Here is a 28,000-nt window from a genome sequence, read left to right as displayed (position 1 = left end):
GTAGTTTCCGCTACGAGATATTTTGCGCGTGAAATATGTTGCACAATGCGTATTTTTAGATTTTTTTTTTTCAAATTTTTTGTCTCAAAATAAATAATATTTATTATACTATTAAAAAAACAACACAAAATATGAGAAAGTGACACAACAAAAATCACGTTAGAATAAATATTACACAACCGGCAAAAAAGTGAGAGTTGAGATGGGGAATTATTCAAAGATGTTCGTCGAGCGTCGCGTTCGGGCCGGATAGGACTTCTGGGCTCCGCCGCGGGCCTGCTCGAGAGATCGCTTTAGGTATGGGCGCTTCGGTGGCGTCGATTTTGAAGTTCGCGGGGTGGATTTCGGCGGAGATTTCGGTGGAGTCGGCGAGGAAATGATCGAAATGCCCGGCGTCGCTGTTCCGAGTTTTGACGGAGTGAATCGGAATTTCAAGTTGATGCGTGGTGGTCGTGATGGCTCCGGCTCCGGCATCGGAGTTCCATTCGTGGATTCTTGAGCGCTGTTCACCGAGGTGGTGTCCGAATCGTTGTTCAGATCCGTTTCCTGTCCTCCTCTACTACCACGTAGATTCGCTAGGCGAGTTGACATGGCCTTCTGAGCACGCGTCTGCTTTTTTGGGTCTTGCCTGGAATTCAATATTTCTTTTTAAATTTAATTTTTTTCAAAAACTCACTGATAAATTGTGATATTACTGGCCTTCATTTTCTCTTCCAGCCTCTGCTTATCTTCAGGAGTAACCAGGCGATCTGGGGTCTCGAGGCGCCAATTTCCGCACAATTTGTTTTTTTCTTTATAGTAGAAATTGACCAGCGTTTTTGTGTCCACTCCTTTTCGGAACTGAATAAGAAATAATTTTTCTTAATTTTTTGATTGAAAAAAAAAATTTTAAAACACTAGTGTAGACTCAAAATGTGCAAAAGTCGACGAGTTTTGTTAAAAATCTCAAATTTTTCCATTGGAAATCAATTTTAAATTTATTATCGAAATTTCGCAGGATTTTGGCATGCGTTCTTAAAGACGCATGGATTTATTTAGTTGGGTCTCGGCGCGCAAAAAAATTATGGTAGTTTTTCTGATTTTTCTTTTTAATTTTTAAAAAAACATGTTTTTTTTTTTAAATATTTTTTCTCATTTTTTCTTTTCATATTTCTTTTTAATTTTTTTTGTTCAAAATTGTTTTTTTTTAATTTTCGGTTCAAAATCCATCTTTTTTACATTTTTTGCAATTTTTTTTTCAATTTTTTTTCCAGTACAAAACTGTTTTTTTCTGTTCAAGATCTTTTCTGTTTAAAATTGTTTTTTTTTCTAAAAATTGTTTTTTTTTTCATTTTTCTGTTCAAAATCGTTTTTTTTTTAATTTTTTTTGTTCAAGGTCAATCTTTTTATACAATTTTGCTAATTTTTTTTCCTTATTTTGTTAAAAATGTTTTTTTTGTTCAAAAGTGTTTTTTTTGTATAAAAATATGTTAAAAAATACCATAAAATTTTTTTGCGCGGCGAGACCCGTCTGAATAAATTCGTGCGCCATTAAGAAAACATTCAAAAAGTCTGCAAATTGACGACACGCGAAGATTTCAGATTTTAGCTAAAATTTGGCCTTTTTTTCGGAATTTTCAAATTTTCAAATTTTTTTTTCCGATAAAATTGTTTTTTTTGCACATTTTTTCTCAGTTTTTTCCAGAAAACTGACAGTTTTTGTAAAATAAAATTCCTCGTAGTGCATCCTTTTCCGCGATTTTGCATCCCTTTCAAACGGAGCATTCGCGATCATAATTTTCTTGGCAAAATCCGGCATCAAATCCGGAGCATCCATTTGCAAGGCGACACGTGTCGCAGTTTCAAAATCATATTCGTAGAACGAGAGAATTCGGAATGCCTGGAAGTGGGAAAATTATTAAATTGGCGGGGTGGTGATCTACAAAAAATGCGGGAATTTTTTCCGAGCTCTCAACTCCCGCATTTTTCGAAGATCAAACCGACATGGGACATTCTGACACCCAAAAATCTTTTTTTTTAGGAAAAATAAATAAAAATTCACCACATCCTCTGGCAAATGACATGTTTCTCGCTTAAATTGCTCAATATCGTGCTCTTCGACATTTCCTACTGGTGGAAGCATTAAAATTGTTTCATTATCCCTTTCAGAGACGGCGCTTGTTCGAAAATCCGGAATTTCTGCGGTAGATCTGAAAATTTTAAGGTTGGTTTTTTTAAATTTATTATTTTATTCTTCGAATTTACTTCTTATTATGACTTGGATGATAAGTATTATCAGCATTTCGCTTTGTTCGTTTCTTCAAAAATCTCTTTTTGCAATCGTCTTCCTCGCATTTTTCCACGTCTTCAGCCGGCGGCGGCTGGGCTCCTCTTCTCATTTTTATCGATTTTTTTGGGGAGATTATATCTGGAAATTATATATTTTTATTTGAAAGTAGTGTGAAAGTGTATATTTATTAATTAAAAATTATAAATCGATAAGAAAAATTCGAAAAATTGTGAGTCAATGCCGAAAAACTGCCAGCGAAATGAAAAATAAATGAAAAAGAAAAGTGCGGGGAGAGAGGCAAAGAGACGCAGGCGGAGAAGAACGGAAAACGACTGACAACGGGAGAACATGGATGTTTGTTTGAGGAAAGAAGGAATAAATGCGAAAAAAATTATTGAAAATGAAAAAAACTGTTTTACTACGGTAAATGGAAAAGTACGCGGCTTCCGTGTTTGCACAGTTCTCATTGCATACCGTATACCATATAAATAAAAGTTAAATTATGGATTTTCAGGTCAACTTTGAACTTTAGAATCGAAAAAAAAACGTTTTTTAAATATTAAAAAAGTTTATTTGTACTTGAAAAACTGATTTAAACCGATTTTCAATAAAAATATTTGAAAAAAAAAACGACAAAATTATCTAAAACCAAGTGATTTTATTGAAAAATGTAAGGAAAATGAGGGAAAAAGCACAATAACGTTTTTTCGCGCCGAGACCCATTTGAAAAAATTGTGCGCCTTTAAGTTTTACGAGAACACAAAATTTAGAAAATGCGTACAACATATTTGACGCGCAAAATATCTCGTAGCGAAAACTACAGTAATTCTGTAAATGTCTACTGTAGCGCTGATGGCGATTTAAGGGCTCGATCATTTATTTCTCAAAAGAATATTTTAAAAAAAAGCAAAACATAAGAAAATTCTCGTAAATCGACACAAGCGCTACATCAGTCTTTTAATGGGTTACTGTAGTTTTCGCTACGAGATATTTTGCGCGTCAATTATGTTGTCCAATACGCATTCTCAGAATTTTGTGTTTCTGTAATATAAAATTTATAAAACTTACAAGGAAAGTAAGTCAATCTAGTCCCGGACATTAAATCGAGACGTATGTCATTCGAAAGCTTATGTTTAGACTAGATCACCACAAAAATTTCAGCGGCGGAACTCAACTCTGAACCCCTGAAATCGCCATCTGAAAGTGCTCCAGTGCATTTTTTCGCTGATTTCTATGTCAAGTAAATGGCCTTAAAAGGGGTTCTGAGCGATTAGAAATTGTTTTTAGGGGGTTTTAGGGTCTAACAAACAATGTGGAAGCTTTTTGGAAATTTTTATTTTTTTGAAAAAATCTGAATTTTTTTCGATCCATTAGACACTCAGATTCTTTCAAAAAAATAAAAATTTCCAAAAAGCTTCCACATTGTTTGTTAGACCCTAAAACCCCCTAAAAACAATTTCTAATCGCTCAGAACCCCTTTTAAGGCCATTTACTTGACATAGAAATCAGCGAAAAAAATGCACTGGAGCACTTTCAGATGGCGATTTCAGGGGTTCAGAGTTGAGTTCCGCCGCTGAAATTTTTGTGGTGATCTAGTCTAAACATAAGCTTTCAAATGACATACGTCTCGATTTAAAGTCCGGGACTAGATTGACTTACTTTCCTTGTTAAGAAAAAAACAAATGTATTTCAATAATCTCCGTCGAGTCTTGCAAATGATTTCCTTTTCATTATTTCAATGTCGACCCGAATTTTTTTCAAGGTTTGCAAAATTTCCTCTTTATTGCCAAGCACCCTCAAATCGTAATTCCATGTAACATTTCCAGGTTTGCATTTTTCCAGGTCAAAATTTCCAGAAAACGGGCTATACCACCGATTTTTTGAAATTGGAAGTGGTCTAGAAATATATATTTTTCCTTAACTAGATATATTTCTTTTCTAAAAACCTCAGTCCATTTTGCGGGATTCCCCTCAACTGCCAAGATTTCCATCCATGCAACATAAAATCAATTCCCGGGTGCCATTGACTTTTCGTGAGCCATCCGTCTCTCACCCAGCTTGTTCCTTTTTCCAAAATTCGGATTTTCCCGAAATCTATAGAATCTCCTAGCAAATCACGAATACATGCCTCGAATGTGAACAGGTCTTCGTAGCTTTTTGATTTTTCGTAAAATTTTCGGCACTTTTCGAGTTTTGGAGAAGATTTTGGTGTTAGTTTTTCAGCGAGGAACATCTGAAATGGAAGAAATTCGTTATGGTGCATCGAGGATTGCTTACATGGATAGCTCCATTATCGGAGCCGTGAAGGCTCTTAGGTAGTCGTACTTCATAGTTTGCAAACTCTAAAAAAATTTAATACAGACAGGCAAAATAAGCTGCCTACGGCCTATTTTTACAGCTTTGGCGTGAACTCAAATTCAATAAGATTAGGCAGTAGGCACCAGGTAGGCATCCTTTTTGTGCCTACGTAAAATTATTAGAAAACTTACCGTTCAGCAAATCCACTGAAAATTTTGTATTCCTCGCAATATACGACCCCGTGGCAATTTCCCAATTCTGAAACCGGTCGTAAAATATGACATTAACTCTTTTTTCGATGAATTCTTCGATTTTTCGCTTCGGATTGACTACACCGATGTCGGCGTCCAAAAACATCATGACGTCATAGTCGAGTAGAATTTTTGCAGCAATACAGTGTCGGCGGAAGAGTTTCTGGAAATCGTAAAATTTCGGCCATTGAATAAATCTGAATAAAATTTATTGCAATTAAAAAATGGTGAAAATGGGAAAACTCGGTCAGCACTGAAAAAAACTAACTCTTACATCAACTTGACTACATTGATAAATATTTTCCGGTCCAGTATCCCGAGCAGTTATGAATTGGTAGCCGTGAATTTTTGCATAACATTCCACACTTTCTGAAAATTATGTTATACAAATTTCAAAATGTTCCCAAATTTTCTAGAGCCTTTTCGAATTCACAGAAAGTTCTCAAATGATCTAGAAATATTTTGTTTTTCACATTTCAGAATTTCAAAGAAATTTCTTGAAAGCTCCAGAAATTTAGAAAATAAAGAAGTTCAAAATTTTTAACATTTTTAAGTTTGTCTTCGTCTCAATTTTTTTTTGAATTTTGCGCCAAAAATGCTCCACAAAAATTATAATTCCGCCTAAACTTTTCTCAGAATATTTTAATTTCCCGTTAAAAAATTCTCAGAAAATTTAAAATTTCGGTGAAAATTCTCAACGACTCTGAATTTACGCCAATTTTTTTTCAGAAATTTTAAATTTCCGCCATAATTTTCCCACAATCAGAATATTAATATTTCCCACCAAAAATTATCCAGAAAATTTGAAATTATCGCCGGAACTTTTCCAGATAATTAGAATTTCCCGCAAAATTTTTTTCCGAAATTTAGAATTTCACACGAAAAAAAAATTTGTTCTGAATTTCAAATTTCCCGTCAATTTTGTTTCTCACTATCAGAAAATTTGAACTCCCGCCAAAATGTTGTTCTAACAATTTGAATTTCCGGTCAAAAACTCACTTAACGCCAAATCATATTGCCGGGCATCTGTATTCTCATTCAAAACCACCAAAATACCAATTTCCAGTCGTTTTCCATTTTGAAAACCCGCCAAATGAAACAACAAAAATACAAAAAAGCAAATTAATAGTAAAATTAAAATTATCAGTCTAAAAGTTTTCAACACTTTTCGAATTGGAAATTGCATTTCCCCATCATAAAGTAATGTATTGGTGCCAGGTTTTTATGACTTTTATTCATTTATAGAGAGAGTGTAGCCAACTGATAAGAAATGATCAAAAGTTTAAAGCTAATTGAGTTGAATTTCAGACAGTGACAACAAATGGTGAAGCGATAGAATCTGAAAAAAAAACTTGAAAAAATGTTTTATGATATTTTGCATTAAAAAAACATACTTTGCTTTTTGCTCATTGCAGATCGCATTTCCTGATTCGAAATTAACATGAAGCCTCTGAAAATTATGTTTAGAAAATATTGGTAGGTAGTTAGGTAGGTAGGTAGGCGGGACAAAATTTACCCTTGAATTGCGTGGACAAAAACCCATAGACTCGTTATAAAAAACAACAAAACCGAATTGGTCACAAAAACCGCGCCCACGTAATAAACGCATTGCCCTCCAAATATCACGGCTCCCTGAGCAAACGATTGCTTTATAAAACCCAATTCTCTCTGCCGGTTCCTCTTTGTCATTTGTGCTCCGGCGGCTTGGAGCAAGTTTCGATTGCTTTTTCCTGCTTTGTAGACCGTTATCAAATTAATTGCAAGCGTGAATACTACTAGCGAATTGTTGAATAAAATATCCGAGTACCAGGACACACTATAACACAGTGGAGTGTCCACAAGCCAGAACGTGTAACTACTTTTCTCATAGTAAAAGAAGCAGCCAAGATAGTCGTATAAAATGTAATAAATCACAGCGAAAACTAGTCCGCCAAAATTTTTCATGAAGGTCGTGTTGGAATTCGAGAAAATTCGATTGTATCGAAGGTACCAGAATACTGCGAAAAAACGGTTGAGAGCCATCAGGAGGCTGAGCATATTTGAGCATTCGTGTAATATAATAGAGGCAAGGCCGATGTATCTTGAATTTGTGATAAGAATTGGGATGTTTCTGAAATATCAAAAATAATCATAGAAGTTTCAAAGTTTTGCAGAAAAACTGTAAGGGTACTGTAGGGGTACTGTAGGAGTAATGTAGGATTACTGTAGTTTTAGTAGAATTCAGTTTTAGTCTTTAAATGAGATGATGGTTGGGGGTTAGTTGTGTGATACGGTCGTAGTACTGTAGTAGTACAATAGAGGTACTGTAGGATTACTGTAGAATTACTTTAGGAGTACTGTAGAATTACTGTGGGTTTACTGTATGATTACTGTAGGTACTGTTGTGGTACTATAGCTATACTGTAGTAGTACTGCAGGAGTAATGTAGGATTACTGTGGGAGTAATGTAGGATTACTGAAGGAGTACTGTATTACTACTGTAGGAGTACTTTAGGAGTACTGTATTATTACTATAGGAGTACAATAGGATTACTGTAAGATCGCTGTAGTTCAAGAAAAATTGTCTTTTGAAGGATATTGAGTTTGTAGGGTGAGTGAGGGTTGGGGTACTGTAGTAGTACTGTAGAGGTACTGTAGGAGTACTGTAGGATTTATGTAGCTTCAGCAACAATTAATTCGAAAAAAACTCACGACAACTGCATTGGACACACTACTAGCACATACAATAGGCACATTGTCAAATTGCAAATCGCATGGTTTTTAGTGATAATTCCAAAAGAGCCATTCATCGAGCTCATGTTCCGAGCCGCTGCCAACACGAACAAATTGAGTATTATTCCACCAAACATTATCTAAACCACTTATTTTTTCTTCTTTTAAGGTAGGCACGCCTGCCTTCGCTTACAGTGAATGTGATGAAAAATGCGACCAGTTGCTCCGACATCTAGAGGTAATATGTATTTGACGTTGAAATATATTTCAGAATGTCTGACCAGGTACCAAGAATGACGCCGCCGAGTTCGTTAAAACTTGCACCTGATCACATTTTGTCTGTAGTTTTTACATAGTATCTTATGCTTCGGTGAACCCAAATTGCGACTAATAATTAGAAAGTCTCATTATATTTATTCTCAAAAATAGCCCACAATATTTTCGAAAAATTTGGAAAAATCTAAGAATTTACAAGGTATTATTTATGAATGATGGTTTTTTTGGAACGTTTATAAAAGCTAAAAATCTGCTGTTATTTCGAATTTCTGGTCTATGTCCGGTGTTAAGCTAAGTTCGCATGAACTCAAATGGACGAGGAAGTGCACACGCTCTGTTAGACTTTGAGGTTGGCCCATTAGAAGAAGAAAACAATTTTTGCCATATGCTTCTTCAGAATTTTTTGTTCAAAACTGGTCTAAACCAAAAATTACTGATCCATATTAACAGTAAAGTACTTTTACAGTAGTCCAATCCACACTGCAATCGACGCAGCAAGTGGGCGTGGGTGGAGTGGCCCATCGTGAAAAATTATGTCGGCTACTCTACGGCTTCATAGCGAAGCAGTTTCAGACCTCTCACGCGAATGTCACATGTATCGCAGCGCCGGACACTTTATGAGTTCCACAAAAGGAGGAGCTTGCGGCGTGGGGCAGGCGAAGGTCGCCGGCGAAGCGGGCTTTACGACGTCTGCATAAAAGTCCTAAGTACAACGCCTTTTCTGAAAATGTTCAACAATGTTATTCTCATTTTTATCAACACGATTTTCTATTTTAAAAATTAGTGAGAAAATTTTGTCTGATCCACATAACGTGGACCTGTTAAAGCATCAACACGAATACCGATGCAATTGACTCTGAAATTGAAAAAAAATTCGTTATTGAATCAGAAACCTACGGCGCTTTTTGCTGATTACAGATCGCATTTCTTGACTTGAAAGAAGTATAAGTAATCTTAATTTGTTTGAATTTATTATCGAACTTCAAATATTAAACCTCACCCCTCAAAAGCATGCATGAAAGCCCATAGACTTGCATCCAAAAACAGTAGAACCGAATTAGTGACCAACGGAGCTGTGACGTGATAGGTCACCTGCCCCGAAAATATTGTCATCCCTTGCAAAAACGACTGCTTTATAAAGCTCCTCTCGCGATGCCTCTGCTCCTTGGACATTTGTGCTCCAGCTGCGTCGAGCAGGCTTCTGCTAGCCTTCCCGGCCCTGTAGGCGGTGAGCAAGTTGATAATAAGGGTAAGTGCAACTAGAGATATGTTGAAAATAAAGTCGGAATACCAGGTAATGTCGTCACACTTTGGTGAATCCAAAAATGTGAAGGTAAAGGTCCTTGTGTCATAGTAAAAGTAGCAGCCAAGAACGTCGTAAAATAAGAAGCAAATCGAAAATCCAATAAAACAAGCAATATTCTTCATCAAATTTGTATTGAATTTTGTGAAAATCTGATCGTAATGAAAAGTCCAAAACACTGCAAATAATCGGTTCAAGGCAATGATTAGGTGGAGCTGATTGGAAATTTCATAGACTATCATCGCAGCCAGGCCGAAATATTTGGAGTATTCGCTGAGTGGCGTGGAATTACTGAAATTTGAAAAATAGGAACTTTGGAAAAAAAACAAAAATAATTTTTTGACTATCGGTGATCGCATGAAAATGTATCGTTTTCAGTGTTTTTTAAGAAAAATTTTTAATTTTTTATATTATAAAATCGTCTTAAATTTTTCCTAGTCCGTGCTTTTGTTAGGCCATTCTTTGACTTGATAAACTGAGTTTTCTAGTCCCCAGGAATTTAATTTAGGTCAGCCAGAAATTTCGAAATTTGACCTTAATTTTGTGTATGAATTTGAAAATAATTAGCTCTTTTTTAACAGTTATTGCAAAATTTAAAAAATTCGTTTAAAAATATTCAAAAAATTTAATAATTTTTTTTCGTTAACATAATTCGACCCTCAATATATTTTCAAACTTCATTATTATAAATTATTATTATATTCTCGTGACGTCAAAATTGTTTTCACAAGATTAGATAAAGGTGATCGAAAATTTTATTTACCCCTTAAAACGTACCTCAACTGTATTGGGCCAACGTATAGCATGAAAATAAGGCACATTAACATATTACAGACTGACTGATTTTTGGTAATAATTCCAAAAGAACTATTCATTGAAGTCATCTTTCGAGCAGCCAGCAGCACAAATAAATTTGCAACGGTACCCATAAACATTATCTGAAAATTTGAATTTAGACCTGCTGTTGTTCATTTAAACCTACCGAAAAAGTGATGAACGACACAATATGGCTCTCGCCCATATCTGAAAAACAGATGGTAATGTATGATAATGTATAATAATGTCAGCTTTATTTTGAGGCCATTTTTCTGAATAAAAATGAGATGTCTAACTTTGGACAACATTTCTGTCTTGTCAGCTTTTTCCGCGTCGTGAAATTCGGTCAGAAAACAAAGAAGAACTACACTTTTCAACGTCTCGAAGACCATTTTGTGTTTTGGTGGCTTTTGGAAACATTTTCAATTTTAAAATTTTTTCTTTAAAAAATCTAATTATAAAAATCCTCAAAAAAGAGTGGGTAGATTTGTGAGGACACCCGAGAAAAATTATAGTTACACGCAGATTCAAAATCCAAATTTTATTAACAATTTCAAGATTTTCTTACCATCGTCATCACACAAGTTATTCTAGTTTTGTAGTGGATTTCTGTCTGAAAGTCTAATCTCCTGAATTTAAAGTAATGTTAGGATCAAGAGATTGCAGATGGGGTAGGTTTATAGTTGCCCTCGATCGTTGTCAGCTGCATCTTTTTGTGTAGAATCACTGTGTTACTTTTGAAAAATGTTTTTCAACTATTTTATAGATATAGTTAGAAACGTTTTTCGACCCCGAAGTCAGAAACATTAGTCATATGAAATCAAACATTCAAAAGTGGAAATATAATATTTTAAAGTTTGTTTTACAAGTATAAGCACAAAAGATCATAAATCGGAACTATTTCTGAATTTTGACAAAACCTTTGAAGAAGCTTATATTATTATCAAAAAATAGTATTTCAACAGCTTCCTGCCACGCCTGCCTTGCCACCTGTATAGTGCGGCGAGGAACCCGAAAAGTGTCGGCCGCGGCGAAAGAATCACCAAGCTTAACACTTTTTGGCAAAAAGCAGAAAAGAAAAAAACGCGGAAGCCCTGGTTCCGATTTAGTCCGTTCCAAAACTGTGAATAAAGTGTAAACTCATAGAAACTCAAAAATTTGACAGGAATAACAAAATATTAAAAACAAATTTATTGGAGATGCATAATAACATTTGATTTAATAATATATCGCACAAATCGTTTGATCTACCGTGCTATCACAAACACCGAGGTGACTGAGACTAAAAAAATTGTGAATTCATCTGGTTTGAAGAGTTAGAAACTCACGCTTTTTTGTATGAGCCGCTATACGCACGTCCTTATTCGTTAGTAGAATTATACCGCTGAAAACAAAAAAAGTTGGCTCATGGTCAGCCGAAGTTTTTATTCGGAAACTTATATGAAAATTAATTAAATAATTTGCACAACTACTCAAAACTGCCAATTATTTTTTGAGTCAGTCTTGAGAAGCTTCTCAACAATATCAGATGATAGTAACATTATTTCAACAAACGACAAGTTTTTTCCATTCGACACATCGAAACCCTACTCACCCCTCAAAAGCATGTACAAATGCCCATAAACTCGCCAACAAAAACACAATAATCTTCGAGTCCACCAATGGCGCTGTTAAATAATACGTCAGCTGACCAGCAAACATAGATAACCCCTGGAAAAACGACTGCCGCAGGAAATTCCTTTCCCGTCGTTTCAGCTGCTTTGACATACTTGAACCTGCAGCTTGCAACATACTCCTACTGGTAGTGCCTGCCTTGTAAGCTGTCAATAGGTTGAAAACTAATGTGACCATGACCAGCGAGTTGTTGAGCATAAAATCCGAGTACCACGTGATCTTGGTGCATCGCCGTGTTTCCCGAAACCCGAAGGTGAAAGAAGTGTCGCTGTAGAAAAAGTGACAACCCAAGATAAAATAGAACAATGTACAAATGAATAATCCAATCAGCCAGGAAAAAGCCACCATGAATTTTGTGTTGTAATTTGTAAACAGTTGATCATAATGAAAAGGTAAAAACACTGCAAATAATCGATTGCAAGCAATTATCAAATGCAAATTCATAGATGCCTCATAGATAATCATAGCTGCTAGACCAATGTATTTGGAGAATTTTACAAAAGGTTCAAAATCCCTAAAATATATAATTTAAAAACATATCCTATTTTATAAGAATCGATCTTACGTTAATTGCATCGGGCAAACGTAGAACAAAAATAGGAGGCACATAAGCAAATTGCAGATTTCTTGATTTTTCGTTATAATTCCAAATGAGCTATTCATAGAGCTCATTTTTCCAGCAATGATCAAAGCATATACATTGGCCATAACTCCTCCCGTCATTATCTGGTAATGTAAAATTTTAAAGAAGTTCACCGGAAAAAAGTTAGACTTTTTTTTGAAAAAATTAAATTTTTTGAACACGTTCCAATGTGCTCGCAATATTGCAAAACATAATACAATATTAGTTTTGAAAAAAAAATAAGAAGAAATTTTCAAAAACTCACCATGAATGTAATAGATGAAACAATATGCTCTTCCTTCATTCAAGATCTAAGGATAGGTAAAAAAAAAAGATTTCTGTAAAAACGTTGGCTTGAAGTCAGGTGGTTTTCAGACAAACTTCATTATTCAATAGCGTGTTTTTGGTCATGGTTATTACGTAATTATGATCCGGAATAAAAACAATATGCCTCATAAATAACAGTGATCAAAATCCTGTTTGGAGTACCAATCACATTTGTTTTCAAACCTTTCAATAAGGAAAAAAAGAATTATTATTTTCAGCCATGTCGATGTACCATGAAGTATACTCAGTACACTTCAACCCAGAATGATAAGCTGCAAATCGTGTTCAATTTGACAAACTTTTTGAATTTTCACGATTTAGAAAATGGTCCGTTTAAAACCGAAAAAGAACGCGTCCTGGAGCTTTTTGGCCACACGATGACGTCCCTGTACGTTGTGCAGACAATTCTATATGTGGCGGGGAGATGAAATATAGAAGTTCGCTCGAATTGTGTGTCTACTTTGAGATGACCGGTCGGACGATACGTGCCAAACGCTACGTGGCCGTGAATAGTCTAATCCTAGGCCAAACGAGGAAACGTAATAAATAAACATGTCAGAAAAATTGGTTTAAGTCTCTTACTGCAAATGTAAGATTTTGCCAAAATCGCCCATTCTGAAAAATTTACCGTCATTGTCAATTTACGAATTTTCTCATGGGAAACTCTGGGTTTTTTCGTGCGTTTTTCAAAAGTGTTCAAATGGGGACGCACTTTACAACGAGGAAGTAGAATATTGCACTTTTTCTCTAACACTCCCTCTAACGAGAAAAATGGAAATAAAAAAGAAGCAATGACCCTTCTCTCCGCACACTCCTCGCTTCTTGCTGACTTCGAAACCTGTGTTCGCAGATCATTTTTTGATCATTTCTTCTCACTTATCACTTGTCAGAACGCCGCGACTTTATATCACTTACCGTTTTATAAATTTTTGCTTTCAGTTGCAATTTCTGTATCTATTAGTTTGAAAGGTAACCTCACAATTTTTCCCTTCGTTGAACATTCTTAACTTTCATTCTCCGAGTAAAAAAATCCAGATTTTCAGATAAACTTTCGAAACATGTCTGATTCTGATTCGGATTCCAGCGTAGAAGAGAATTCACAGGATCCGTGAGTTTTTTATTTAAAAATAAACTGTTCGCCCAACTTGTGGGTCAGTTAGAAATAGAGCTTCCAATGGAGTGAGGCGCGAAATGCGGGTGCGAAAGGTGTTTTTTGGAAGCGGCCGACATGTTCGGGGTTCCGCTGCTTGGCGTGAAATAAGTAGCTTGATGTGTTTGCAATAAAGTGCGAAGCGAAAAGTAGTTATTAGGAAGCGGCCGACACATTCGGGGTCCCGCGCCGCACTATACATTCGGATACATGCGGCGTGAGTGACGCCGTGAGCCCGGCGCAGGCGTCGTTGCGGCGACCTCATGGGAGACCTAGTGAGAAATTCTAGACGAAAACTGATACGTCTGATGTCAGTTGCAGTTACTTTATCCGGAGTAGTGATATATAAATGTGATACTCACAAAAATGCAGAAATAGTAATGGTTTGTGAGTTATACGTGATTGAGAAACTAAAACAAATAACCGAAAACCTAAACAAAATAATAGGAAATTTTTAAGAAGTCTTGTGGCCTCCTTTATTGAAACCCCTCGTTTTTTTTTCAGAAAGATTTCCCTTAAAATGTGTCACAGTTTGGAAGCCGCTGTTATTGAATTCGGAATTCGTTTTGATGCAATCGCTTATGACATGAGAGAAGATCACATTAGATTCATTTATAACCACGGTCCTCAAATCAAATACACTGAGGCAGAGAATGGCGGTACTACTGTGAAATGCAATGGACAAAAACGAATTGAAGCAGAAAACTTTGTGGACAGGGCGTTCAAGGACATGAAAATAGCATTGAAGAACGTGGAAACCTTTGAAATTAATAACGATACAAAAGAGAAATACAACATTGTCAAACATTTTACTAAAGCTTTCAAATCAGAAGAAAGTATTCACACGAAGGCTATGATCTTTGACCGCTTCTCAATAAGGGATACTATTTCTATCCTCTCACGTGTTTATGCACAAACGCTGGAAAACATTCACATGTGGCACACTGACATTCGTGATTTTGATCAGTTTGAACGGATGATTGAAATGGATCAATGGAAAAATGCGAAAAAATGCACAATTTGGGAATCCTCGTTTGACACCAAATATACAGAAAATTTGTTCCATTTTGACTCATTTACCATTTACCAAATGTCCTCCAGCCTAAAAACACAGCTTGCTATCAAAATTAGAGACGTTAGTTTTACTGATAGTGTTTAATTTAATGATCAATTTTTTTGCAGGATGTAATGACCAGAAGTACATTTGAATATTGTAACCTACGTTACTACGAAACAGTTTACACGAATTCACTCGAAATTGCGAAAGTATTCAAGCCAGACTATGAAGGTGGCGCTGATTTTGAAATCGAATATGACAACGGTTCCAACAAATTCAAGATTGAGTTCAAAGTTTCTTGCAGTCCCCACTCTTTTACTATAAAAAGATGTTGATTATGAGCTTAAAGTCTAATAGTTGAAAAAAAAGTTTTGTATGAATTAATTTTTGTTTTAACACTTTAATTTAATTTTAATATTTTTATTTTTATTTAATAAATGCTTGCCACAAAAAATATTCGCTCAACGTTCACCCTCAAAAAACTCCAAAACTGAAAGGAGGAAAACTCAAATATTTTAGAAATCCAATATTCCAATTTCACTTTGGTAGCTGATATCTCCGCGGATAAATTTTTTACAGAAAAGTCATCAACTGATAAGTTGCTGATATTGTTGTAAAGAACAAGTTTGTAATTGAAAGTTCTTTACCAAAAAATTTTTGTTTGAGATAAAAGCGCGTGAATTGCGGCAACTGCTGTTGTTATTTTTATGCTGCTATTCCGTTTCTAATGCTTTTCTCTCAAACAAAAATTTTTTGGTAAAAAACTTTCAACTACAAACTTGTTCTTTACAACAATATCAACAACTTTTTAGTTTATTACTTTTTTGTAAAAAAGTTATCCGCGGAGATATGAGCTATCAAAGTGAATATAAAAAATCGCTTCGTTAGATCGTTAAAGGTCTTCCTTACAGTGCTATTTTAGGATTTTTGAGAACCCGCCGTGAGCTTGGTTCTGGAGTTTTGCCGCTAAAAATTCACGACTAACCGATTTGAGACATGCACTATCGAATGGCATTGGTCTCATATGCAAGTCCGATGGGCACCTTCTGACGGTTCCATAGTAAGTCTACAACTTCTTATGAAATAAAAAAGTTCTGAAAATGTACTGTACTGAAATGTACTGAATGTACTGAAATTGCGCTAAAAACGTATTGTCGATGCACCATAATTTTAAAGCAGCCAAAAGGCTAGAGTTTTGCCTACGTCTTTTTAAAATTGAATACTCTCTAAAGTGAAAAAAAACCCAGAATTTTTCTAATGGCTCGAAGTTAACAATATAGTTTTGAGCCAGCTTCCTTGTTTCATAGACCATAGACCATAGACCATGAACCGGGAAATGTTTGCTCTGCAATTACCAAAAGCTGTAATTTCAAATTCAGTCAGATATAAGATTAGTCAAGCCACTAGCCACTTGCATCGCAATCTTCTCATCGAATAATCAAATGATCTCCAATTCTACTCTTTCGCCGTTCAGTATTCATGGACACCCTGACTTCATCAATTTTGAATTTTCGTTTTTCACAATTCCCATGCTACTCACTATAACCCCCATTTTATATATTCCGGCTACTTTTGTTGTAGTTTCACGTATTTTTTCAAAATTGTTTGGCGAATTTCGAGATAAACATGTTAATTTGCAATTATTGGGTGTCATTAGTTTATCTAACTTTATGGTATTGAAAACCAAAATTAAAATTTTTGTGAATACATCTATTTTGGGTGCTAGATTTTTCTGCGATCTTGTGAACATTATGAAAATTACATATTTGCTCATAGCAAGTTAGAATTACTCCAAAAAATTTAGACTTTCGTGGGAACTTGCAAAGAGATTCACTGAGCGGAAGTTAAAAATACAAGTGTCTCATAGAAAATCGGAGGGTTAACTTTTGTCCATAATCAACGATCCCCGTCAAGCCTAAACATAAGCCTCAGCCTAAGATTAAAACTAAGCCAAAATTCAATGGTACTGTTGTAAATTGCATTAGTTAAGTTAAATAAATCAAATCAAATCAAGCCTAAGCCTAACTTTAGCGTAAGCCTTCGCCCACGCCTACGCCTAATAGTAAGCCTAACAGAGAGAACTGAGCCTAAGCCTAAGCCTAATCCTAAGTATTAGCCTAAGTCTACCCCTAAAACTAAGCCTAAGCCTAAGCCTAGGCCTAAATCTAAGAATAAGCTTAAGCCTTTTCCAGAGCATCCTATTCTTTGTCTCCGAGTTCTTATACCTCCGCCTCCCAATGACTGGATTGCTCACAAACTGGTGTGCAAGTGTGGAGCCAAACGGGTACCTGATAGTTCTGACAGTGACCACGTACTATCTCAACTACTCGCTTATGCTTTTCCCATTTTTGGTGGCTCTGCTCAGACTCAATTTGATAGTTTTTCCATCGCAACATCGAAAGGTAGGCTTTGCCTTTTTTCCCTGAAAACCAAATTTTTGTAATTTCAGATAAATGAAACAATTCTCAAAATTTCCATTCCAATAGTTTTCATTTACCCATTTTTCTTCACTTTTTTCATGTTCACCGGATCGGGATACTGTACCTATATGGACTATTTCTTATCATCCGGAGCTTTGGTTATGCGAATCACTGAGACATTATTTGGGGTTTGGAATTTTTGACGTTAAAAGTTTATTTTTTCAAAAAAGTTTCAGATAACTAATACATATCCTTTGATGTTTAATACATTTTTCTGGTTTTCGACTTCCTTCACTATAAATTTAATTTTAATATGGAAGCTTATTCATTATAAGCTCACACTGAGTGCTCATGCAAAATCGCAAAAACCTCATAAAGCAGAGATTTCCCTAACATTGACCACTATCTCTATGACATGCTCATATTTGACAAATGGAATGATTACGGTATGCTCGGTTGTAGGTGAAGCTTAATAAAGCTCCATTGATTTCAGATTTGCGGACTCTTTTTCCCAAGGGTTGTCCTGTATCTCATTGTACTCCGGCCGTTTACAAATGATTTGGAGATTTGCCTTGTTCCTTGGGTACTGTACTTAACGCATCCAATTTTTGTAAAGAAAAAGGAATCTGATAATATTATCCTAGTTTCCAGTGTTGAGAAGCTTCAGGCCTAGAAATCTTTAGTTTTATGGAAGTCACTTGAAAATAAATTTTTCAATATATAAATTTTCTTAAACTATATTATTCCTACAGTACCTCTATAATACCATTACAGTATATCTACCGTTCTTTACACTACTACTACAGTAACCCTACAGTGCCCCTACAGTACCTCCACAGTACCCCTAAAGTACCACTACAGTACCCTTACAGTATCTCTACAGTTCCACTACAGTAGCTTTACAATGCCATTACACTACCTCTACAGTATCAATACTGTACCGTTACAGTACCCGTACATCCCTCCTATAGTAACAATAAAATTTCTCTACATTACCAATAAAGTACCACTACAGTACCATCTACTACAGTTTCAATTTAGTACAACAACAGTCCCCAAACATCACTCCTACAGTAACAATACTGTAACAATACAGTTCCCCTACAGTACCCCTATATTGCCCGTAAAAGTACTCCCAACAACACCGCTACAGTATTCCTAGACTACTGCTACCGTCTTCCTGATAACCCCGTCAACAGACAAAAATGTAATCCACTCTACTTTTCAAAAAAAAAACAGGCCCTTTTCGACTCTATCATCTTTCTGTCGTGCGTTGTCACCTTTCTCAAAAAAATTGTGACATCCATGTGATTTCACTCCCCCTGACTAGATTTATGGGCAATGATTCATTTCATAGACAAGTTAGCCATCAATTTTCTTATTTTTCAAAACCCATACTGCACAAACATGCAATTTTGTCAGCTCCTCCGCTTCCAGTCTCACATCTTTCTCATTTCTCAGAAAACTTGATAAAAATGTCCGCACCCAGTCTGATAACATTCAGTATTCACGGTAACATTGCATACATTAATTATCAATTTTCATTTTTCACACTTCCCGTGTTATTACTGTTCGTACCAGTTTTGTATATTCCCGCCACGTGTGTTATTGTGTTCCGGATATGTTCAACATTATTGATAGAATACAAAAATAAAAACGTCAATATTCAATTGTTTGGAGTTATCACGTTATCGCATGTTATGGTGAGTTACATTTGAAAGAAAATAAACTGCGAAAGTTAAGTAACTCATCTGAAGTCATAGTTCGACATCTAGCGGGTTCCGCGATAATGTGCCACGTTCAGTGTGAGGTGAGCATATTGTGACGCGAAACCCGGTAAATGTCGGGCCACGGTATCAGTCGGTAAAGCGGGGGGGGGGGGGGGGGGGGTTCAATGTGCAGCCGACATTGATCGGGGTTCGCGATGGACCATGTTGTCTGGGAGTGTATGAAAGTACAAAGGTTACTGTAGCTAAGTTGCAAATAAACTACAACAAACGAACCTCCGGCCCGACTTTTGATATCATGTTTACTGATAACCCAAAAATTCAAAAACAGATGGAAATTATTTTGAATTTCGAAAATTACCACCTACATATGAAGGTCGCGTGCACTGAAAAATCTGGAGACTTCAAAAACTTTAAAACAAATTCGGAAGCTTTCTATGCATAGATGTACATAATTACTATGTATGTGCATTTCATAGATTAGACATCTACACCAGCTCGGCAATTCGCATCGTACATTCCTCGCATTTTCCTCGTACATTTAGGAGAAAGTCCGGAATGTACGACAAAACTGTGAGTGTAAAAAGGAGAGACGACCAATATACGAGGAACATACGACAAGGTTAGGTGAAAAACAAAATGTAATGTTGCCGCGCTCGTAGCTCGTCGCGCATTCATCGCACATTGTGGCTCGCTGTTCTTGCACGTCGTACATTCCTCGTATGTTTCCAAAGTGCCACTGTTGAGAATTGAACTTGCCTGTTTACTGTCCCGGTTGGTTTCTAAATCAAACTTCTTACCTGTTGATCCATATGGTCGCGAAACAGAAAATTTATAATTGGTTATTTAAAGAGGATGCGCTCAACTGGTGAGAGTTTCAGTTCAATCTGATATATGTATATAGTTATAACTTGTGGATTCCCTGCCCTAAAGGCCTGCGTACAGAGATTCAAAGTATTGCATCGATGCCACTTTGAGATTTTTTCTTACTATGACGGTTCTACCGTGAAGGGCACGAGTCAGATCAGAGTAAAGCCAATAATCACTTGGAGCACTTGGATGTCAGAAGAATTCGGTGGCTGAGATAGAATCATCCATCCATATTTTGCCAGTTTTTGCTTCACTTGTTTTTCAACATGTGGTTGGCTGTTATTATGTTGGGAATATACTTTCTTATCCCTCAAGGCTGAACGATCGACTGCTTTATTCAAATTTTGTAGTTTTTTGAGTGAAGATCGGGTTTCGGGACAGCCTGTGGGGTTTGTCCTTTTCCAATCCAGTGGACTTGTCTGTTGTGGAGAGCGTACTCTTCTTTCCAGTAAGAACTCGGTCCAACCAACGGTCACCGCCGTGGAGAATGAGGAGATTATGTATATGAAACACCAAGTCGGCGGTCAATGATGGAACGGGTCAAATAATGATTTACGAATTGACCATTTTCCTCATGCCAAGCAATGTCAGGCCATCTGCTGTAGATCTATGTTGTACCCCAAGCGTGCTTGCACGCTCACGAGTAGTTTTGAATGGATCCGATTCAACACTGGATTTTAATGCATTCAAATTCAACTCATGTGGTCTTTTGAGCATTCCTTTTCATTCAAGGAAAAGTCGCATTTTCCGAAACGATCGAAGCATCTTTGTATGTTTTTTTACGAGGGAGTATGTCTATCATAAACTTTCATCAGAAGAGTTTTGGGATACTTCATTGTGGTGTGCGCCAGGAGCACGTATAACAACATGTCAAGGATGAATTGCAGTAAAAACATTTTCCTATTTCATTCATTCGAAAAAAATAGTTTAAAAGTAGGAAAATGGTGGAAAATATTCAAACCATCAAGCAAAACGAGCTGCAGAGACCTCAAAATACACACATTTTCAACCTTTGTCGTACATTCCTCGTAGGTTCCTGGGATATACGAGGAATGTACGACTAACGCTCACGATTTGACTTGAGAGGCGCAACATGCGAGGAATGTACGATACGAATTGCCGAGAGGGGTGTGCGGCAAACTTGCCGAATTTTCCGTTTGCTGAGCTCAACAAAATTTGAGATTTGCCGCACACCCCTGATCTTCACCAACTTGTGCAAAATTTTGCTTTAACTAACTATATTGTTGTGAAAGTCAATTTATGTCGGCTGCTGGAGTAAATAACATACCCGATGACTTTTCCAGTGTCTTCTCTTCTTCACGACTGAACTTTTCTACCTCCGTCTTCCGATGGCCGGAGTTTTCACAAGCTGGTGTGCCAGTGTATTGCCAAATGGTTATTTGATTAGTCTTGTTATTATGACCTATTATTTCAATTATGCAACTATGGCCTTCCCGTTTTTGGTGGCTCTCCTCAGGTTGAATTTGATAATTTTCCCGTCGACTCATGCAAAGGTGAATAATGTTTACAATTTTTCAAAGCAGCCGACATTTTGCGGGGCTGATTATAGAGTCGCCTTAAAATCCAACACTGTAGTGGGGATATTCAAAGCGGCCGACATCTTCCGGGCTTATTTTGACTAAAAATCGACTCGAGAAATATCGGGCGCTTCGGCAGCAGCAGCAGAAAATGTAATTTTCAGGTCAATAAAGGAATACTGAAAATCGCAATTCCATTAATTTTCACTTACCCCTTTATCTTCACTTTCTTCTTATTTCCCGGCTCCGGGTTCTGCACGAAAATCGAATTTCTACCGTTTGGATCTATTATTCTTCGTGTCACAGATACTTTATTCGGGGTAAGTCTACTCATCCAAGAAATTCTGAGAATAATTTTTCCAGATCAACAACACAATCCCGCTGATTTTCACCACTTTTTTCTGGTTTTCAGCCTGTTTGATAACTAATTTTGTGCTGATTTTCAAACTGATTAGACATAGATTCACAGTTGATTTGAGCATGAGATCTCAGAAATCACATAAAGCAGAGATATCGCTAACTCTGACAACGGTATCCATGACGTTCTCATTTTTGACCAATGGAATGATTGCAGTAGGTTTAGTGAAGAATTTAGACACAGGGAGTGACGTCACACAACTCTAAAATTTAGTTTCCCGCAAATACTGTAGGTCAAACAGCCGCTTTCTTATTTTCAGATTTTCGCGGTCACCCGAACTTGGTTAATTTTTCAGATTTCTGGAATTTTCTTCCCAAGCGTCGCTGTGTACCTTATTGTGATCCGGCCCTTTACAAATGATTTAGACACGTGTATCGTTCCTTGGGTTTTCTACTTGACTCATCCAATTTTCCAAGAGAAGCCGAAAAATCGAATAATCGTTTCCAGTGTTGAAAGAATTCATAATTAAACTGTTAAATTTACTTTGAATAAATCGATTTTCCGGTTTGTCCTTGTTTTAAAGCCAGCAGCAGACATATATCGAGTCTGGCGAGGGACCGACGACTAATAAAAAATTAGGAGGTAGGTAGGCACGTAGGCGAGCAGGAAGACAGTCTGTCTACCAATTACAACCAGAAATAGTACACCTATCCAAGTTCAGCACGTCATTTGAAACAAATTTACGTGCTTTGTTTCTCTAAACCTCTTCTCACATGGCAGCAGGTATTTCCCCCTCCGCCTGCCTGTCTGCGCCTTTTACAAACTTATATATTTTTCACCTGGTCTTCAATTTTTCTTATTACTATTATTTCTACCTTTATCAGCTGACTTTTCCCTATTCCATTAAAATTTCAGAGCAAAAATTCGAAAATGAAGATCCCACGAGTCTCTTCTACTGAGATATCACATAAAACTTGCCAAATTTGTAAAGTCGAGAAGTGTCATGGTAACCACTTTGGAGTGGACAGCTGTCGGGCGTGTGCTGCTTTTTTCAGGTGAAATTTTAAGAAGATTTAAAAATTTTGGTCTCTTTTTTTTCAGGAGAACTGTACATTCTAGGTGGAGTCGAGAGAAGTGTCAAGGCGGAACGTGCGACCGAAAAAAGTTAGTTTTAAAATTGAATTTTGATTTAAAAACACAACGACACTCCGGTAACTTCCGTTGTTTATTACTAAGAAAAACCAAAAAAAAATCCAAAAACGAAATAAATTAAGGTTGCTTTGTAAACCGTGCAGGTTGCAACAATGTTTCGAAGGAGGAATGGTCACTGATAGTAAGATTTTGTTCTTTTTTTTTGGAAACGCACAAAAATATTTCATGGTTTCAGAATTCCAATACAACAGAGATCTGATCAATCCTGTCTACTTAAAATCGTCAATACCTTCTTCATTAGAACGACTGCTAGGAAAACCACACTTTGTCTTGATTTCTGATAAAAATCCAAAGAAAACTACCATAGACGTGCACCGACTGCTAGGAGAAGCCACTAAGATCTTGAATCTTGGCCATGCCATTCCCACTTACTGCGGCAATAATCGATTGAAAAAGCTGAGCCTCGCAGTTCATAACAATGTAACCTTTGAGAAGTTGGACGTGATAAAAAGAGCGACAAAATCCGAAATTCTAACCAATTGGGAATATTATTTCAAGCGAGTTGCCACGTGCCTGAATCACTTTGACGAGTTCAAAAAGCTAGAAATTCCAATGCAGGTGAGATTTTTTAATTTTCGTATCAGCCCAGCAAATTCCAGCTGAAACTCCTCCAAACCATCTGGCATGTATGGGGCCGGCTCGAAAAAATCACGTCAAGTGCGAGATATCAAAAAACAGTCGAAAATTCTAAACTATCGGAAGTTGTGTTTCAAAGCGGTTGGATTGTGGATGTGAAGGACGTCGATATAGATTGCAATTGGTTCAGCAATTTTCCGAATGAACAAGTCAAAAAGTAAGCTGTAATTGAGATATACGAGGGAAACTGAACACTTGTAATTTTCAGTTTCATGCTTCAAACTTCCACGGACCTGTTTAATGTGATCCAATATATTCATGATTTGGATCCAACCGACGTTGAACTGACCTACATGCTGGCTCAGTTGTGCTTTCAATATGCAGGAAACCGACATCGAGGGGAAATCCAGGAAGTCTGCGAGCAATTCCAGAATGTGTTGTCGAACGATCTTCATGACTATTACCTCAATGAGATGCGTATGCCGCGGTATTCAAGGAGGATAGCCAAAATGATGCAGATTAATAATTATGTGCAGGTAAACATTAACAATATGCTAACGAAATGTTTTTATTTAAGAGAAATATTCGAAAGGGTCGGGAACGGATGGAAGTGATTCATTGCCTGGGGATTTTCAAGCTGGAGTTTTCGCACCCGGAAATGTTTCAAGATTCTTTATTTAATTAGTTACTTTGAATTTACAAATGAAGGTTTTTTAAGAAGCAATGTTACTACTAGGCATCACGGATATTGTAGTTGGTCTTGTTGGCAGCACACGCACCCTGACCGGCAGTTTAAGTTTTGCAAGAGCTCGCATACAAAACTCGCGATACGGTTTGTGAGCCCATAGCATGATGATAGTTGAGTCAATTCCATGTAGCGAGACAATTATAAATACCAGGTTATTTGCGGTCTGGCTGTAAAAGTCGGTGAACTGGGAAAGTACTGTATACAAAATTGGCAATTGTAAATTGAGAAAAAATACGGCTGCCTGAAAGAGACGGAAATTAAACTAGAAATTAAAATAAATTGACCAACCTGTATATACATTGCCTGTATGAACTTTTTCTGCATCATCGCCGTTTGTTTGGAGTACGTTGCCATTTTCATTGTGTTTTTCATATTACGCGATAGTAAAGCTACCACAACATTTAACTCGGCTGCATAAATGAGGACGACAGTAGCGACAGGAAACACGACCCATTTGAACTCGATGGCAAATATGAATGATCGTTTTACTAGGTCAGGCGGCAGGTAGAGATAATTCTGGAAAGTTATCTGATTTTGAATGCTTTTTTTCTCAACTCCTACTTGTAAAACATAGTTCATTGCCATATTCTGCTCGGGGACAGTGAGAAGAGCCGGAATGAAAAATACAACGGACAGGGTATAGTTGAAAGTAGATAACAAAACTCGAAAGTATTTCCATCTGGTTTTTTGTGCGAACATCATATAGTAACGATTTTCGAATATTAACACAATAGATGAATAAACTGCTGGAAAACCCAGATTTCACTTTACAAATCCACCACAACAAACTAAGGTACCTGTAATGCCTACGGCGACCAAATACACTTGAATGTCTATCGGTACGTCAAAATATTTTAGAATTCCTAGCGGGAAGCCAACCATTGCTGGAAACAAGAGATACGGAATTGTCATCACGGCGAGCATCCAATCGCATAAGATACACCATGCATGAAAATTCATCATAACATATTTCACGGAGCCCATAGTTTTTGGGGTTTGAAAAAAGATGCAATAGGTTCCAAGAACGTGGAATGGTATAGCCACTACTGTTATAATATGGAGGGTTGTTGATAGAAACTCGGGGGTATCCATTTTGTGGTGAAATGTTGAATCAATCTCAAAATGTGATTTTTCATGCAGCTGATGATGTTTTGTGGGGTTTCACCTGTTGCAAACCTTGAAAGTTTCACATGATGTCCAATCAAACTTAAAACTCAGACCAGTGCAATTAACAGAAAAATGATGTCAGAAAAATTGGCGAGAGCTTTTTCCAGAAAACATTTGATATCAGCAAATTAGCAGATAATTTTGTTAGCAAAAATATTGTTCCCATATTTTCAACTGACCTTCCGTCATGCGCAATACCCGCTATTTTTGTTATCTGCTCCGCGGATCAGGTAAAAATTAGGTTAAGAGATTGCGTTTTTGTTTTCGAAATTTTTTTTATGCAACAGTTGCCTTTACCTCATGTTTGAAAAATAAAAAAAAATGCAGAAAATTAACAATTACTGTTGGACATTTATTAAATTTCTTATCGCTTGGGCCACATGCGTGGTCATTATTTTTTGTTGTTGGACACACAAAAAGACGGATCTATTGGCGTGAGTTGCAATTTTCGTCAAATCCAAAATTTCAGTCTCTTTTTTTAATTTTCAATAAACTTCTCCAACTTTTCAGAGCTTTTTGGAGCTTTTATAAATTTTTTAAAGTAGAAGTTTTTCACGTTTCTTCCAAAAAGAAATATTCTAATTTTTTTCTCAGAAAGTTTGAATTGCCCGCTAAAATTTCTTACTTTAATCAGAAATTTTACTATTTTTCCGCCGAAACTTTGTTCTCAAAAAATTCAAATTTTTGGCTAAGCGGGTTTTCTTCTCACAAAATTTGAGTTCGCCGCCATTTTTTAATCAGAAAATTTGAATTTTTCCGCCAAAAAAATTGGCAATTTTCAGAATTCCATATCCACCAGCTTTAATCAATTTCAACACGTCTTCACAATATTTATCCAGCAATCTGGCTTCACCTTGCCAGCTAGGAAACCACATTTTTGAACTTGCAAGCCTTTACGGCTTATCCAAACATTTGAATAGAACACCTGCGTTTTTCATTGAATCTGGTTACCACAAAAATATGTTGGATTCAATTAGAAGTACAATGCCGGGTCTTATAGGGAAGTATGCAATCTTTGATGGAAGTGTGAGTTTCATTTTTTGTTTCAAAAAAAAAACAGGAAGAAAAATTTTAATTTTTAAATAAATATCTGATTTAAGGTACCAACATCTCTAAAGGAAACCAAATTTCAAAAAGTATGCTGTGTTTATGAAAATCCGTGGAATCTAAAGAGAAGTCAACATGAGTATTTGCATTTAACCGGCAAATTTTATCAGGTAAATTTAAAGAAACAAGAATAAAGGTTTTGTAAAGAAAAATAGGCTCTGTCAGGCTTCATGCAAGGTTTGTGCCTACTTTTGAAAATTTGGAACTTACAGAAGCATTAATAATTTTTTTCAGAGCTGGAAATATTTCCCCAACATGCGAGAGGAACTGATTAGTTTCCTGAATACATCAGTTCAAAATTTTGGCATTTTGCCAATTTCCAACAACAACACCCATGTGTAAGTTTTATTTCAGGTAGGTCAGGCAGGCAAATGTTTTTTTTTTATTTCAGGAGTTGTGTACACTCTCGAAGAGGCGATTTTGTTGAAATGAACTTTTATGCGACAGACCCCAAGTTTATGAAAAATGCCGTAAAGTTCCTAAAGGAAAAAGGTCACTAGTTGTTGTTATTTTTCAAATTAATCCAATTTATTTCAGAAAATTATAGTAAGAAAAATCAAAAAATTGTTCTATTTGGCGATGATTTCAAATTTATGAGAAATCTATTTAGCGAAGCAAAAGTCTCGACGGATGCTCATGAAAGTGTAAATTCAATAATAAGTTGAATTGTTTAAATTTTTTAATTTCAGGTAGAATACTATATTTCTCAAAATTCGGCAATTGATGACTTCCTTTACTCCGCGTACAATTGTGACGAGGTTTTAATCACAGGTAATGCCCACCAGCCGACATCGATGCATGTCGCAAATTTCAATAATCTGGATAGTTGTCCGGAGACCTCGATCGATGTCGGCTGCTTTTTTTCAAGCCATCAACATTTTCAGCACCCCGCTCCACATTTGGCTGGTGGCTAGGCTATTTCTCAAAAGGAGACAAGGTTTACTATTTGGATATCAAGCACGCTCGGGACCGTGTGTACGTAAGTTGAAAATAGTTTCAAAAATTGTTAGCTGAAAGATTTTTTGCAGGACAATGGAGAGATAGCAGAAAATGACTTTTTTTTACCGCACTGGACGCCGTTGAAATTTGCAGCTGCCATTAATTTTACAGTTGTGGAAAGTGGGAAAGTGGACTGAATATTAAAATACAGAAGAATCAAGAATTTTCTGCAATAAATGTTTCTAAGATTTTTTTTTCCGAGCGACAAAAAATAGCCAACCAGACCCAAAGAACTTTTCATATTTCCGAGACGTTTTCCGAACAAAATGTCCGAGACATGTTTAGGGAAGTAAGGGATTATTTTGTTCCAAAGGCTAGAGTGTCTATGAAATCTACGGCAGTTAAATATTATGTAAAAGCTGAATGTAAGAGAGCTATCAACAATTGGATTTCAAAATAACTTTTTGATTAAGATAATATTTTTGGGATTGTGCATAGTACATGTCAATTTTCCCCACTGGCGCTACTTCACCTCTAATGGTTGTTGATCTTAAGCGCCGGGAACACGCCTTCGAAAATTTAT

General features: G+C 36.4%; 11 protein-coding genes across 17 annotated transcripts; 5 read left to right on the top strand and 6 right to left on the bottom strand.

Annotated features, from left to right (window-relative positions):
* Window positions 1-60: 60 nt before the first annotated feature.
* Window positions 61-2,409, bottom strand: H25P19.1 (CUE domain-containing protein). The gene is made up of 5 exons (NM_070894.6): window positions 2,245-2,409; window positions 2,042-2,189; window positions 1,694-1,879; window positions 677-840; window positions 61-628 (listed from the first exon to the last, which is right to left on the bottom strand). The coding sequence occupies exons 1-5, from the start codon at window positions 2,376-2,378 to the stop codon at window positions 211-213; spliced, it is 1,050 nt and encodes a 349-aa protein (NP_503295.2). The 5' UTR covers window positions 2,379-2,409; the 3' UTR covers window positions 61-210.
* Window positions 2,410-2,832: 423 nt separating this feature from the next.
* Window positions 2,833-6,033, bottom strand: F31F4.1 (Nucleotide-diphospho-sugar transferase domain-containing protein; the record flags this gene model as incomplete). Of its 2 annotated transcripts, none has more annotated exons than NM_070893.4 (6): window positions 2,833-4,166; window positions 4,216-4,502; window positions 4,547-4,611; window positions 4,759-4,981; window positions 5,093-5,187; window positions 5,818-6,033. In NM_070893.4, the coding sequence occupies 6 exons, from the start codon at window positions 6,002-6,004 to the stop codon at window positions 3,959-3,961; spliced, it is 1,065 nt and encodes a 354-aa protein (NP_503294.1). The 2 variants fall into 2 exon arrangements, with proteins under 2 accessions (NP_503294.1, NP_001368563.1); NM_001380591.1 differs by having other exon boundaries at window positions 3,959-4,166; window positions 5,087-5,187; window positions 5,818-6,004.
* Window positions 6,034-6,122: 89 nt separating this feature from the next.
* On the bottom strand, window positions 6,123-7,762 carry srx-23 (7TM GPCR serpentine receptor class x (Srx) domain-containing protein; the record flags this gene model as incomplete). Its single annotated transcript, NM_070892.3, has 5 exons — window positions 6,123-6,157; window positions 6,213-6,268; window positions 6,335-6,928; window positions 7,510-7,670; window positions 7,724-7,762. The coding sequence occupies 5 exons, from the start codon at window positions 7,760-7,762 to the stop codon at window positions 6,123-6,125; spliced, it is 885 nt and encodes a 294-aa protein (NP_503293.3).
* An 865-nt stretch (window positions 7,763-8,627) lies between these two features.
* On the bottom strand, window positions 8,628-10,130 carry srx-22 (7TM GPCR serpentine receptor class x (Srx) domain-containing protein; the record flags this gene model as incomplete). The annotated part of the gene is made up of 5 exons (NM_070891.3): window positions 8,628-8,662; window positions 8,704-8,759; window positions 8,807-9,400; window positions 9,887-10,047; window positions 10,092-10,130. 5 exons carry the CDS (start codon window positions 10,128-10,130, stop codon window positions 8,628-8,630), a joined length of 885 nt encoding a protein of 294 aa, NP_503292.3.
* A 1,042-nt stretch (window positions 10,131-11,172) lies between these two features.
* Window positions 11,173-13,059, bottom strand: srx-21 (G-protein coupled receptors family 1 profile domain-containing protein; the record flags this gene model as incomplete). Its single annotated transcript, NM_070890.4, has 5 exons — window positions 12,487-13,059; window positions 12,165-12,325; window positions 11,520-12,113; window positions 11,254-11,309; window positions 11,173-11,207 (listed from the first exon to the last, which is right to left on the bottom strand). The coding sequence occupies exons 1-5, from the start codon at window positions 12,523-12,525 to the stop codon at window positions 11,173-11,175; spliced, it is 885 nt and encodes a 294-aa protein (NP_503291.3). The 5' UTR covers window positions 12,526-13,059.
* Window positions 13,060-13,339: 280 nt separating this feature from the next.
* On the top strand, window positions 13,340-15,207 carry fbxa-72 (DUF38 domain-containing protein; the record flags this gene model as incomplete). Of its 2 annotated transcripts, NM_001313163.5 has the most annotated exons (4): window positions 13,340-13,517; window positions 13,584-13,656; window positions 14,203-14,833; window positions 14,881-15,207. In NM_001313163.5, the coding sequence occupies 4 exons, from the start codon at window positions 13,340-13,342 to the stop codon at window positions 15,088-15,090; spliced, it is 1,092 nt and encodes a 363-aa protein (NP_001300092.1). The 2 variants fall into 2 exon arrangements, with proteins under 2 accessions (NP_001300092.1, NP_001300093.1); NM_001313164.3 differs by lacking the exon at window positions 13,340-13,517 and having other exon boundaries at window positions 13,607-13,656; window positions 14,881-15,090.
* A 572-nt stretch (window positions 15,208-15,779) lies between these two features.
* Window positions 15,780-17,848, top strand: sru-25 (Serpentine Receptor, class U; the record flags this gene model as incomplete). 2 transcript variants are annotated; one of them, NM_001313162.1, is made up of 5 exons in its annotated part: window positions 15,780-15,815; window positions 16,948-17,157; window positions 17,205-17,363; window positions 17,412-17,621; window positions 17,669-17,848. In NM_001313162.1, the coding sequence occupies 5 exons, from the start codon at window positions 15,780-15,782 to the stop codon at window positions 17,846-17,848; spliced, it is 795 nt and encodes a 264-aa protein (NP_001300091.1). The 2 variants fall into 2 exon arrangements, with proteins under 2 accessions (NP_001300091.1, NP_503289.2); NM_070888.2 differs by lacking the exon at window positions 15,780-15,815 and adding an exon at window positions 16,198-16,428.
* An 802-nt stretch (window positions 17,849-18,650) lies between these two features.
* sru-24 (Serpentine Receptor, class U) lies at window positions 18,651-22,197 on the top strand (the record flags this gene model as incomplete). Of its 3 annotated transcripts, none has more annotated exons than NR_132481.1 (5): window positions 18,651-18,878; window positions 21,077-21,286; window positions 21,475-21,630; window positions 21,674-21,956; window positions 22,024-22,197. NR_132481.1 is itself a non-coding variant. In NM_001313161.1 (5 exons), the coding sequence occupies 5 exons, from the start codon at window positions 18,651-18,653 to the stop codon at window positions 22,195-22,197; spliced, it is 936 nt and encodes a 311-aa protein (NP_001300090.1). The 3 variants fall into 3 exon arrangements, 2 of the variants coding, with proteins under 2 accessions (NP_001300090.1, NP_503287.2); NM_001313161.1 differs by having other exon boundaries at window positions 21,674-21,841; NM_070886.2 differs by having other exon boundaries at window positions 21,674-21,883.
* Window positions 22,198-22,539: 342 nt separating this feature from the next.
* Window positions 22,540-24,174, top strand: nhr-180 (Nuclear Hormone Receptor family). The gene is made up of 7 exons (NM_070885.4): window positions 22,540-22,723; window positions 22,770-22,832; window positions 22,943-23,001; window positions 23,056-23,438; window positions 23,480-23,673; window positions 23,725-23,992; window positions 24,034-24,174. Exons 1-7 carry the CDS (start codon window positions 22,599-22,601, stop codon window positions 24,139-24,141), a joined length of 1,200 nt encoding a protein of 399 aa, NP_503286.1. The 5' UTR covers window positions 22,540-22,598; the 3' UTR covers window positions 24,142-24,174.
* Window positions 24,170-25,296, bottom strand: srh-266 (Serpentine Receptor, class H; the record flags this gene model as incomplete). The annotated part of the gene is made up of 4 exons (NM_070884.1): window positions 24,170-24,445; window positions 24,493-24,720; window positions 24,766-24,950; window positions 25,002-25,296. 4 exons carry the CDS (start codon window positions 25,294-25,296, stop codon window positions 24,170-24,172), a joined length of 984 nt encoding a protein of 327 aa, NP_503285.1.
* A 359-nt stretch (window positions 25,297-25,655) lies between these two features.
* On the top strand, window positions 25,656-27,670 carry F31F4.11 (L-Fucosyltransferase). 2 transcript variants are annotated; one of them, NM_070883.6, is made up of 9 exons: window positions 25,656-25,805; window positions 26,154-26,397; window positions 26,472-26,588; window positions 26,713-26,816; window positions 26,870-26,970; window positions 27,016-27,122; window positions 27,168-27,249; window positions 27,363-27,457; window positions 27,507-27,667. In NM_070883.6, exons 1-9 carry the CDS (start codon window positions 25,693-25,695, stop codon window positions 27,612-27,614), a joined length of 1,071 nt encoding a protein of 356 aa, NP_503284.4. In that variant the 5' UTR covers window positions 25,656-25,692; the 3' UTR covers window positions 27,615-27,667. The 2 variants fall into 2 exon arrangements, with proteins under 2 accessions (NP_503284.4, NP_001300089.1); NM_001313160.3 differs by having other exon boundaries at window positions 25,674-25,805; window positions 27,363-27,453; window positions 27,507-27,670.
* The last annotated feature ends 330 nt before the right edge of the window (window positions 27,671-28,000 follow it).

This window comes from Caenorhabditis elegans, chromosome V (assembly GCF_000002985.6).
Source record: "Caenorhabditis elegans chromosome V".
Lineage (NCBI taxonomy): Eukaryota > Metazoa > Nematoda > Chromadorea > Rhabditida > Rhabditidae > Caenorhabditis > Caenorhabditis elegans.
The sequence above is the reverse complement of the archived record's forward strand: the minus strand, read 5'-3'. Positions and strand labels throughout refer to the sequence as shown.